Below are 13389 nucleotides of genomic sequence, written 5' to 3'. Positions count from 1 at the left end.
CGTTCACTGACGTCATCCATGAATTTCATTATCTTTTAATAATATGACGTCATCTTGAATACCTTGAAATCTTCTTGCAAAGAGGCTATTTTTCTTAAATTTACCAGAAAATCGCAAATATGCAAAGAATGATGTAATTCTTTATTTTCGTTGTAAATCGTGGCAATATTTCTTCTGCATTATGGAGTGCAGCTAGAAGTGTATCTTACTTACCGGTACTTGCTTACTTTACAGACTGACTTACCTTTTGGTCTTGAATGGTCATATCTTCAAATACCACGAGGGTATTACACCCCCAGTGGTGCCAAATGAAAGAAAAAATATTAAAGAATAATTATAATAAAACTATTTCTCCACCAGGGGGTGAGACTCTTTATATATAAGATCCGGGTCAATACTCATTTGCTCCGTCACTCGCCTTTTGTCATGAAGGTATGACACCACGGGTTGGGTCAAATGAGAAAGAAAAAAGTAAAGAATATTTCCCCACCCTAGCAGGGTGACACTCCTCACAAGACCTGGGTCAACATTAATATTTTGGGGATAAATATTTTTCCAAAATTTTTCAAAGCACGTTTCCCTAGCTGCGCATCGCAACATACAACAACAAAAGTATTCATAACAAGGTCTTTTTAATTTTTTTGTTATGTTGAGTTTCATTTTTGGTCGCCCCTATTATTTTTTTAACATCATTTCAGCGCTCCGTATAAATGTGGCACCCACAGAGCTGCCAACATTTGAATCTTGAAAAAAGGGAGATTTACTGTTGCAATCAGGGAGATTTGTCAAAATGTGTACATCTTAATGGATAAAACCATTTCCTTTTCAGGGAGATGACCAAAAATTAAGGGTTCTGAAGGTTTAAAAGTAGGGAGTCTCCTGCGAAAAGAGGGAGAGTTGGCAGCTCTGCACCCAGGGCAAGTGCCCCCTTGCTATGCCACTGCTGATTAAGAACTTATTGTTTTATTTCTTTTATATGTCAATTAACTATTAATGTTAATTACTTTTTTATGTTCTCTTTTCTCTTTTACAGGGATGGAAGAAGAAGTATGTAATCATCCGACAAAATAAAAGTTCTAACGGCAAATCCGTCCTTCTTGAACTATACATCGAAAAGAATGCCCATCACAAACCAGTCATTTCCATGTTACTGGAAAATGTAGACTCCATCACACGCATACCCTATAAAACACGGGAATATGCATTTGAAATCAAGTCTGGAGAAAGGAATCTGTTATGTGTTGCCAGTGACAGTGAAATTGAGACACTTGAATGGATGGAAATATTTCAACAACATCTACTTATGCCAAAGAAGGAACTGGGAAAACTCCCAGAAATTGAAGATGGTATGTTCGTTTGTCTGTTTATCTGTAGGCCTATGTCTTCTTTGTGTCTGTCTGTCGTTCTGTGTGTCTGTCTGCCAATCGTCTTCCACTCTCATATCAATGATGTCTGTCTGTCGTTCTGTGTGTCAGTCTGCCAATCGTCTTCCACTCTCATAGTCATACCAATGATGATGATGAGGAGGAGGAGGGTGACGGTACCGTGTGACTGTGTGACAGCGATGATGGTGATGACACTAAAATTGTCACAGGACTTCATAAAAAATCGACCACCATAGTGCACGCTTACCACTCTCAGGATTTACACACAAAAATCACTATAGACATATTTATTCTGAAATGATTATCTAAGTGCTCAAAATAGGTCAGCAATATTAATAATAGACCTACTATAGTAAAACTTATGACTCAAATCTTTCTTGAACTATAGTTTATTTATTTATTTATTTATTTATTTATTTATTTATTTATTTATTTATTTATTTATTTATTCATTTATTTATTTAATTATTATTTTCTTTCTTTCTTTCTTTCTTTCTTTCCTCCTTTCATGATTATTTTATACAAATTTATCTGTTTGTTCATTAATTTATTTAGGCCTACTTATTTGTTTTTGTTAAATTATTAATTTATATATTTATTTATTTACTTTTTGTTTTTATTTATTTATTTATTTATTTAACTTGAAATTTAAGTATTGGCTCAATACTTCTTTATTATTATATGAAATTTTCTATCGTAGATTAAAATAAAAAGGTTTCATTATATAATATATGCCCCAAAGTCAGATAAATCAACAAACAAACACACCTTGAAACAAACAATCAAACAAACAAACAAAGCCCAAAAACCTGTCACTAAATTAATGGCTTCATGTTCCTTACTATGCAAACCATTCAGACCGCATAAGCTGCATTTGCTTCCAAAATAGATAGATCACCATAATGTCCTTGAAGACTAATGAATTAACAATTAATATAATGAATACCAGTAAATAATTACCATGGAGACAAATTACATGTCATTACGCATGCATGTCATGTGTTTTCAAGTTGGAACCATTACATGCATTAGTTCAAGATATTAGGTTCCTGAAATTTAGCATTGAATAAAAAATATGTGGAAAATGAAGGACTCTGAATATGAATAAACAAATAACAATAATTAATATTATATATTGTAATAATTAATATTATATGTTGTTTATTGTCTATGTCAATATTATAGGCCCTACAGCTAAAACAAAATAGCAACATTATTATGGGGGGGGGCTATTACATGTATGGCATTTTCGTCCCAAATTTTATGAATGCATTCGAAATAATCCTCTTTTCCATTTGAAAAATTAATTGTTCCTATAGGAATTATGTGATCAGACGTTTCAGATGTCCCCATAAAAATTATGTTTTAACCTTTATATCTATTTGGCATTTTTAAAACAAAGACTCATATGTTAAACTCTAGATATATTTTGGAAGACTCTGTATTATCTCCTTCAGTTAGTACAAGATAATGCTGCAACATTTAAATTTACTCACTTTAAAAAGTCAGAGGAGTATTTCAGAAGATATTAAACCTGCTGCATCAAGTGATACAGCATTGCAGGCCCTCCACACAAATGGTGTGTATGGGAACGCCTGTATAATGTGTTCCAATATCTGCAATGGGAAGGATGCCTTGCCATAGTACACTCCTGATGTCAGCAGACAACAGGTGGCAATGTCATTTAAATGATAACTTACAAGTTCAAACCCAGGGCTAAATGCTTTAGTGTTCAGTTCAAGTTAATCCAGACTTAAGCAGCTTTGTCAAAAACCCTAGGGTTCATATGCTCAAAACAAGTTCAGGTCTAAAGTTCTATAGAGGTTAGACTTAGGGAAGGATCCCTTTAATGCTTTTTCCTCTTTACCAATGCTTAACCCAAGTCCAAAAAATAAAGTGCATCCATCTGATATTAAGCTATATGTATTTGCCCAAAACATAGGATCAACAATAATATAGAATAAAGTATATAAAAGTTAAAATGTTCCTAGACCAGGTCTAAAGTGTGACCCAGTCAGACTTATTTTGTGCAATGCCATTCGGACCTATGGGTTGCACAGATTGACCTGATTGGAGCAGATCTGTATATTATATGGTCACATATGGAACATTAACAGTTTATTTCTCATATAGGCCTAGAGATCAACATAAAACTGGGACTAGAATATTAAAATACAAATAGGGAACATCTGTTCTCTATTTAATTCAGCATGTAAGTGTAAAATTTAGTATTGTTACAAATGGTTACATTCACCGGTCACCCTTTGACATTTCAAATAAAGCACCTCGAAATTTGTTTGAATTAAAAAAATCTATATAATATAGATACTCTCTTTTCTGGCAATATTGACAGAATGTTAAAGCTATATGTTTATATTTAAGCTGTTTTTCTATGGAGAGCATGGCCTAATGGTTGCCTTTGGTGCATGAGGTCCCAGGTTCAATTCCTGGCGGTGGAGATTTGGTTTGGATATTGACTTGGGAACAAAAATAAAGTCTGACATTGATTGTTAACATCTGTTGATTATATAAATTCAGACTTCTGGCTCTCCCCATGGTGCATTTAGAAAATCCTTGTTCCCACATCCTTGCGCCCCTCCGCTTTGCACATGCCAAATTTTTGAGAACCCAAAATGCAAATCTTAAATGGTCTAGATATAAAATGTTTGTGTGTTAATGTTTCCTAAGCCCTTTTAGAGCATTTTATTTCCGACCTGCCAAAAATGCTTCCCCCCCCTTTGTGCCTGCCAAAAACCAAAAGATCTTTGCCCCTCCACCACCCCAGGGTACATACACATAATTATTGCACCACCCCTTACTGAAGTTCTGTACATTTTCAACCCACAAATCATGCAAGTCCAAGTTCTAAACCCTACATATTTGGCTTTTATATTCGCTACAGATTTCTGCAAGGTCTCTGTCATTCCTAACAAAGACTCCCAGCATCTTGATCTCCAGGGTGATTACTACGCAGTGGTCAAGGAGATGAAGGTCCGGTTATATGACCCTTACACTGGTCAGATGAAGATTGAATGGGATATGCATCATCTCAAGAAAGTGTTGGTCAGCAGCAAGTGTCATTTTAGAGACAAGGAGAGGATCATGCACTATGTTGTCAGCAAGTAAGTTTTATTGTCACTATGGACCACAATAGTCTCATCCCAATGGCATAGTTCAATAACCTCAATAAACAATCATAGTGCAAAATTTGACCACAAGTTTCAGAGTATGAGTTTTTGTACCCAAATTTTCAAAGGTCATTCAATGAATGTGCAAATATATTGGGGTTAAAGAACTGTGCCTTGATAGATGAGCATGTTGTGGATCCTAGGGTGTGTTGAAAAACTAAAATTGGGCTATTCCAATTGAGATCCATACACCTCCTATATGGTAGATCTGGCCTTTATCCCCCAGACAGGGGGTGTAGATTTCAAATGGAATCACCCATTCAGGTAACCCCATTTGAAATTCACACTTCCTGTTTGGGAGATTAAGGTCATGTCTTCCATAGGGGGTGTATGGATTTCAACTGGAATAGCCTGTTGCCTGACAGAGATATAAAGAGGCTAACATGCAAACAGACAGAGACATGGTAAGACAGACAAGCAGTGGTGGTACCAGGATTTTTTTCAACCAATTTTGCACAAAATTGCCGCAAAAAGTGGAAATTTGTGTGATTTTGGGGTTTTTGCCTCAAAAGTGGGGGGGGCAAGAAAAATATTGGGGGAACACCACCACTACAGACAAGCATTTGCACTCTTTATGTTACCACAAATTGATGTAGGATCCTATTGAAATAAAGGACTAGGATTATAATAAACTGATAATAAACTTCACTTTACCAGGCAATTAACTTTTATTAATCAAACATGAACTTTGGATATCATAAACTAGAATTTATTTTATATTATTGGTCAACTGGCCACAAACTCTTCATAGTGTTAGCAGTATAAAATAGATGTAGGTTTTGAGAACCAATGTGCCTCCATTTTATTGTTGCTCAGTTTATTTGTCAGTAAGTATTTGCATCTTTTTAAATATCATAAGATTTGAGACAAGCCTAGAAATATACAAGAGCCAGGAGCAAATTTGCTCTTGTAAAGCCACCAATTGCTCCTGGTTCTTGTAAAATTCACATGAACCAGGAGCAACTTTCTAAAACAAATTGCTGCCGATTATAGTTTTGAACTTGGTGCAGTAGTGCTGATATGCCGTATGCAGTAAAAGGATTTACTATTTGAAAATTGCTCCTGTTTTTTTTTCAGAAATTGCTCCTGATTCTTGTAAAATTCCAGTGCCAGGAGCAATGTTAAAAAACAAATTGCTCCTGGTTCCAGTTCGCTTATTTCAAGGCTTGATTTGAGAGTTCTTTGATAGAGTGTGATTGGCAAAATAATCCTAACAATCAGAACCATTTTTTCTCCACAAATTGAATGACCTCCATTTTCTTGAACCATTACTTTTTAGACGCAGTGAACACGGAAAGGCTGAGCTTCACTTCTTCAGCCTGCAAGCCAGACGTTTAGCAGATGCAATCTTTGGGGTACTCACCGGCAACATTCACGTCACCTCTCGTCAGACCAGATCAGCATCAATGGTCTTTGAGATCACTTCCAAAGATCTGAAAAGAATGATGAAGGACAAAGACCCTGACACACAAAGTTTAGCGTCTGTTGCTATGGATACTAGCAAGGAGGAAGAGAGATCGGTGCAGACTATACCTGAAGAGATGGGTCCATCTGAGATGACAGAGAGTCCCAAGAATGGAGGTGGTGAGATGAAAGATGGCGAAGCAGAGAAGGTTCAAAATGGTAATGGAGAACATAAAGAGGAAGATAGTCCTGTACAAAGTAATGGACATGAGCTCAAAGAGGAAGATAGTCCTGTACAAAGTAACGGACATGTAGCAGAGAATGGACAGGAGAGCGAGACTAATGGGGATGTTAAAGAAAATGAAGTGCAAAACTTACAAAAAGAAGAAAGTAAAGTTCAGGACACAAAAGAAGAAAGTAAAGTTCAGGACACAAAAGAAGAAAGTAAAGTTCAGGACACAAAAGAAGAAAGTAAAGTTCAGGACACAAAAGAAGAAAGCAAAGTTCAGGACACAAAAGAAGAGGAAAGTAAAGTTCAGAATTCAAAAGAAGAAGAAAGCAAAGTTCAGGACACGAAAGAAGAAGAAAGCGAAGTTCAGGATTCAAAAGAAGACAAAGTTGAAGTTCAAGACTTAAAAGAAGAAGAAACTACACCTGATGCAAACATTGATACAGACAAAGCAGATATAAGCCAAGATGACACCACAGAAGAAACAAACAAACAGAATACCAATGAAGAAACAAATAAAGATAACTCTGAACAAAATGGTGTTGAAAATGGAGGTGAAAGTATAGCAAATGTAGAGACAGTAGAAGTGAAAAGTGAAGATAATGAAGTTCCTGATGATCAGGCTAAAGAAAGTGAACAATCAGACAAAGCTCCAGTTACAAATGGTGATGTTCCACCTGGAGATGAGGCCGAGAAAGCACAGGTGGAAGAGAGTCAGGAGGAGCAACATCCAGATAGCAATGGACTTGAGAAGGATGATATAGAAGATGCTCAAAGTCCGGAAACAACTGATGAGGTTTCACCATCAGTTGATAAGCCTGATGAAAGTGACAATGTTCAAGACCAGAATAGGGAAACTGCAGATGGTAAAGATCCTGTCAATGACAATGCAACAGTTAAGGAACATGAAAGCTTACCCCATGACACATCAACTGATAGTGGATTTATAAATGATGCTGGTGATCAAAATGGCACCGCTGTTAGCAATAACACTAATAATAACAACTCAAGAGAATCATTGAATTGTACTGTTGAGGGAGAGGGTGACAATGAACGACATCAAGACAATGTTTCTAACGGAGGTGATTCTAGTAAGAACAGTGAGAGGATGCAACCGGATGTTCTACCGGTGGTTGGTATGCCAGTGGATGTGGCTGATTTAGAAGAAATTTCTGTGATTGTTTACAATGAGGATTCACCTGGTGAGTGCATGTGATATTTTTTAATAAAATGCTAGAGTGATTTTGTGTTAAGAAAATGGACAATGTTTAGTCAGTTTTTGAAAGGTTTTATGATTCCTCAAGATTTACATTAGGAATATGTTTCGGTGTATCCTTGGTGTAAAATATTCATGAGTTAGACTAGTGTAAAGACTCCATTTGAGGAATTAAACATCTTACAGAATAAAGTTGTTTAATCCTTCAATAGAATATTTCTGTGCTAGGCTAATTCTGTGCAATTTTACATGAAGGATAAACCACAGTTAAAGCTATGTATAATCATATGACATTGGTGACTTTTTGGTATATTTTTTGTAATGTTTACTACACATGTCCCAACGTATACCTAAATGGAATCGGGGCATATTATACATTTTTGGTGGGTATGTTTCCCCTGAATTTAGAGGTGGTGGGTCTTTAAATTCATAAAAGTGGTTCTTTCATTTCATAATTTTAATAATCCCCGCCCCAGTGATACACCAACAGTGTGCCTGGCATGTTAAGCTGATTGCACATTTCATATTGTTTTCTAATGAATTTTGTGTAGCAGGGGTCTTTGGAGCTGCGAATAAGTAAAAGGGGGGGGGGGGTCTTTTGGAGCTGCGAACATGCAGTCAAAATCAATGGTCTTTCTGGGTTTTCTGGTTGAAAAATGCCAGGAATGTGAGGAATGAACAATTTAGTGGTCTTTTAGACCTGAATTATCAAAATCAAGGGTCTTTCGGAGCTTCATTTTGGTCAAATTTAGGGGGCCTTTCGGAGCTGCGAAATCCAAAAAGGGGTCTTTCCGGAGGAACATACCCATATGGCCATTTGTGTTAAGTGCCCCCTCCCCGGTGTGAATTTCATATGTTACTGGACTCCTTTTGCAATCTGCACCCCCTGTGCGGGAGATCAATGTCATTATATCTTCCATATGTATTGATTTGAACTGGAATAACCCAATTTTCAACAAAGTAATGAAAGTAAGTTTTTCTTTATCAATTTTATCAATAAAGTTGTCCCGGGAAAGTTGTACACCTTTTTGCACAAGATAATTGTGTAGGTTTTTGCTAAAATTGTGTTCATCTAATAAAAAACAAGTTTCTTCTTATTCTATTTTCAGAGGTTCTGGTATGAGTGACTAAGTAATAGAGATACCAATCCACAACTCAACATGTAATGGATCAACCAATTAACACCATGGGTGTTATTAACGGAGTATATTTTTACCACTGAAGCCGCTAATTGAGATATTAATCTGATATTCACCTCAAGCAATAAGGTTTTGCATTTTCATATAAGGGAACAACCCAAAATATTAATGATATCATATAAACATTGCTATATTCCATTTTTCACCCTGATTGTGGTAGTGACATCAATGCCTTGAGGCAACTGTTTCTCGTTTGCAATGTGGTGTTTTTAAGCGAGTGTGTGTGTATGTCAGCGCTTTGAGCTAACGCTAGCAATTTCAAGCTGCGCCTAATGAAAATGCGCATTGACGTCACTGCCACATCAGGGTGAAAAATGGTATATAGTTTCATTTCATAAGTGACCCCATCCCTTCTCATCTGTAAACGAAACTGGAACTGGGTCAAAATAAACACTGAATGTAATCAGCATTTATAGTTTATAGGACATCATTGATCTTTTGGATAGTTCCCTAGCTGTGGTGTGAAATAATCTCTGTAATAGGACTAGTGTGACGTATATGTTAAATTTATGGCATATCAAATGTAAGTTTATCCTTCATGTTAAACAAACCAACTGCTCAGTGCCAGAAGTGGGTAAGTGCAGTCATAAAATCTATGGTGCAATAGCTGCTATGTGTAGATGAGTACAATATATTGTGTGTAAATTGTCAAATGTTCCATGGCAGCTATATTGCACTTACCCACTTCTGGCCCTGAGCAGTCGAAATGTACAATTTCATGCAGTGCCTGTGTGTGATAAGTTGCAGTTATAATGAGTTATATTTGTACAAATCAATCTTAGGAGAAAAAATATATATCATTATTAAATGTAGGAAACACAGAAATGCCTGATGTATTGAGTGACAAGGTAAATTATGGAATGAACTATATATAATCCTGCAATGAAGACAATTAAAGCCCAAGGTATTTTGTTCTTGCTGAGAATGCAAAAAAGGCCAGTACCAAGATAATCTGATTCCCAAGTTTTGAGGTAAATTGCATCAGTGGTTTTGAAATTAGAAGGAAAAACAAGTTTGACAACAGCCCATAAAACAGTATAGGTGGTAAACCACTATGGAGGATATCATGATGGTATTATGAGAAAAAATGAGCTTTCTAAAATCTCCATTTTGATAGAATAAAGTGGAGAGATGAGGCTGTCTCCTTTAAAAATTGGTTGAATGCAATGTTTTTTTTATTCAAATTCATCTATAGTCTGCATACCTTCCTCGAGTCAGTAAAGTAAAATCAAATTTTGAGATTTTCTCAAAAACTGTTTTAAAATTTTTGCAGGGATCTGTTATGCTTGTTGGATTTCTTACATCATTTTCTCTCTGAAAATGTATACACTTCTCATTATTACATTTAAAGATACAATAAAAAACATTATCTAAAAAATTATTGACTCGAGAAAGGTATACAGACTATAATGTGAAAGCAATACATATGGACAAAGAAGACACAGCTGGTTCTGTAATTTGAAAATATCACAATTAAAATTATAATTTGGTCCATTAGCTGTCTGTATAAAGCAACTGTAGCTACAAAGGGATATTCCAGTTGAAATCCATACACCCCCTATGGAAAACATGATCTTAATCTTCCACACAGGGGGTGTAGATTTCAAATGGAGTCACCCATTCAGGTAATCCCGTTTGAAATTCACACTCCCTGTGTGGGAGATTAAGGTCATGTCTTCCCCAGGGGTGTATGGATTTCAACTAGAATAGCATAATTCACTCAGATCTGTACTTATTTACAACTCTAATAATATTGTTCTCAGAATTAACATAGTTTAATTTTGTATTCATTATAGATAATGATTTTGAAAGGTTTGTAAATTCCTATATATTGGTGCTCTGTATTAATATAATATACAAAAAAATATGTCAGCAACATAATAGACCACCAAAAATATAATTGCTTGTAATTTTCCTTCAAATTTAACATCATTTTATTTTATGTAAAAACTGGTAATAAAAATAACAATGTCAAAAGTCAAATCATTTTTGCATTTTGGAAATGCTCCAACACCAGTTTTCAACCAAATTTCATTTTAATTTGAAATCTATAGTATACAGAAAATTATCTGGACCACTGATGCACATATCTAAAAAATATTTCTCACTGCACAATATCAATATGAATAATAGATAGCCAATAGAGAAGGAAAAATCACTAGTCCCGGGATTTGAACTAGTCCTTTGGAAGTGATTTGATTTTCAAATGAAAACTACTTTTAAAAGTAGTATTCTCAAACATATGAGATTGAATCTCCAGGTCGCTCATAGCTCAGTTGGTAGAGCAGCACTAGTCCCTAGTACACAGAAGACACAGGTTCAAACCCTGTATGTATAACTATGGTATTATAGTTTGTTTGGCTTATAATTGGCGAAAATTATTTGTTTTTCGTTACTGTGCGTGTCGACAAAGTCCAAACTTATGTTCGCATATATTCACATAAGTGCATGTCAGTCACACATTATGCAACTAGCGTAAGTGCCAAACTGTGTGCACACAATTCTTTATCAACACAATTTGATAAGTCTCATTTTTTCACCAATTTTAAGCCAAACAAACTATCATTTCTCATTTTTGTCTGGTTATTGTTCATGTCATGTGGTGAGAAATTTAATTCTGTTTTCTAGTGAAAATTTGTATACTTAGATTGTATATTGTGTACACTAATTATGTGTACATAATTGATTAAGATATGTGCTTTGAATACAGAAATCTGCTTGAGCATAAACAATATGTATTGAACTGAAGGCCTATAGATAATAACATCACTGCTCTTCTCCATCTCACTCATTAGCTCAGTTGATAGAGCATCGGTCCAGTGATCCGAAGGTCCCAGGTTCAAATGGTCAATGAAATTTTTTCACTGGCTGTTATTTATGTATGTGGAGACTTGTGTTAAAAACCTTCCTCATATAATATGCATTAGGTTTGTATTTAGCCATATGAATTGTTCTGGTATGAATTACGATTTATAACTTTGTTGCATAATTAGCATAGTTAAAATGTTGTATTCCAGAAATGTTACACATGGTTTAAAATCTGATCTAAAATATCATTTATTTTTTTATAAATTCTGGGCATTATACGACAAACCAGTTGATATCTGTACACCCCTATGGAAGACAAAACCTTAATTTTCCACACAGGGAGTATAAATTGTGATTACTTGAATGGGTAACTCCATTTGAAATCTACACCACCTGTGTGGGATTAAGATCATGTCTTCCATTTAAGCCTTTTGAAATATGGCAGGCACAAAAGGAGAGGGCATGCTTTGATTTGGGTAATCCTTTGTCAGCTAAGGAGCATACAAAAGATTACCCAAACCAAAGTACGCCCTCATCTTTTGTGCCTGCCAAACTTCAAAAAGGCTAATATATAGGCGGTGTTTAGATGTTAACTGGGATAGCCAAGCCAAACACATAGAAGTAGCCAGAAGGCAGTATCTGTTAATATGGTAGATCACATATACCCATATTTTCTTTTAGAATTTTTACCCACATTGTGGTGTTTCAACTGTATTCATTAGATTAAACCTTCCTGCATAGTTTGTATTCTTTTCATAAACAGTAAAATTATATACCTATAACAAAATAGATAAATGTCAGAAAAATCGTCTTTTATATTTTCATAATGAAAACTTTGTTGTCCAAGTAAAAATGCATATTCAGCAAGTATGTATCATGGCAGGAACTGCATTTGTACTTGGATGATAGATATATTTTTAATGTTTTTGTCTGTAAATGAAAGAAAGTGTCTACTGCACTTAATTTCTGATAAGAAACTGTTTACCTTTTTAGCACAATCATAGCGATTGACTGGTAATTTGATTGACCGGTTACTCCGCCAGTTACCAGTTATAGCTTGGTTCTGTGCTCATGAACGGAACACATACCCCTACCTATGTTGCTCATTGACAGAGTGTGTGTAATGATCCAGCAGATAATTCATATTGCTTTGGAGAGTATCAGATGTGTGTGTAAAGTCACATAACACATAAGTGGGTGTATCAAGTATCTGAATGATTACCCCGGATAATTACCCAAGGTTTTACAATCAAGTATATGCCACCCACATGCTTTGTCCTGTGTATGATATTTGTCTTAAATGTAACACCCCGAGGGTGGTGTGGTAGGAGGTGCCCCATGTGTTGCCCGCCCCCATCCTGCTGTAGGAAAAAATGCCACCTAGTGCTCAAAACAGACTGAAACTTGTAACAAAGCATCAAATGGCACGTAAATTTGGTGTAAGAACTCACAAAAATAAAATAAGAGTGGAAAAGTGAAGGAAAAGTTGCATCTCTGTGAAGGAGAAGCACTCATGCTGTATACTGTGGTTCACCTCAAGTTTGGTAGTGATGTAGATGCTTTGTCGATGTTGCGCAGCAAGCATGCTGAGAAACACCCTTCCTGCATGCACGGTTCGATCCTAGTGTGCACAGTGAAATAAGTACCTACGTCACTACCGAACTTGAGGTGAACTACAGTATAGTGTTTTGTAGTATTTGGTAGAGTTACATTAGTGTTAATTTTATCAGTGGCATGTGATTATAGTACATACACATAGTTAATGGATAAGGTCTTTCTCTGTTCAGAGTCAAAACGTTTTTGGTATTATGGGTTTCAAATTTGCAGGCAATATTTTGTTATAAACCTGTACATGCAATTATTTTACAGTGCCTTGTTTTCTTTGCCTTTTTCTTTAATTTTGTATGCAATATTACACAGCAAGATTTGTAAATCAATAAATTTTGAGTTTCAGAATGAA

At 35.6% G+C, this 13389-nt stretch overlaps 1 protein-coding gene across 1 annotated transcript in view; it reads left to right on the top strand.

Moving 5' to 3' along the window:
• The window catches only part of LOC140136006 (uncharacterized), a 28993-nt gene extending 15604 nt beyond the window's left edge, over window positions 1-13389 (top strand). Inside the window, exons 2-5 of the mRNA XM_072157715.1 lie at window positions 1034-1346; window positions 4288-4507; window positions 5853-7408; window positions 8532-13389. Of these exons, the coding sequence (XP_072013816.1) occupies window positions 1034-1346; window positions 4288-4507; window positions 5853-7408; window positions 8532-8545 (2103 nt within the window). The 3' untranslated portion in view covers window positions 8546-13389. The remainder of the gene's footprint in view (window positions 1-1033; window positions 1347-4287; window positions 4508-5852; window positions 7409-8531) is intronic.

Source organism: Amphiura filiformis, chromosome 16 (genome assembly GCF_039555335.1).
Source record: "Amphiura filiformis chromosome 16, Afil_fr2py, whole genome shotgun sequence".
NCBI lineage: Eukaryota > Metazoa > Echinodermata > Ophiuroidea > Amphilepidida > Amphiuridae > Amphiura > Amphiura filiformis.
The sequence above is the reverse complement of the archived record's forward strand: the minus strand, read 5'-3'. Positions and strand labels throughout refer to the sequence as shown.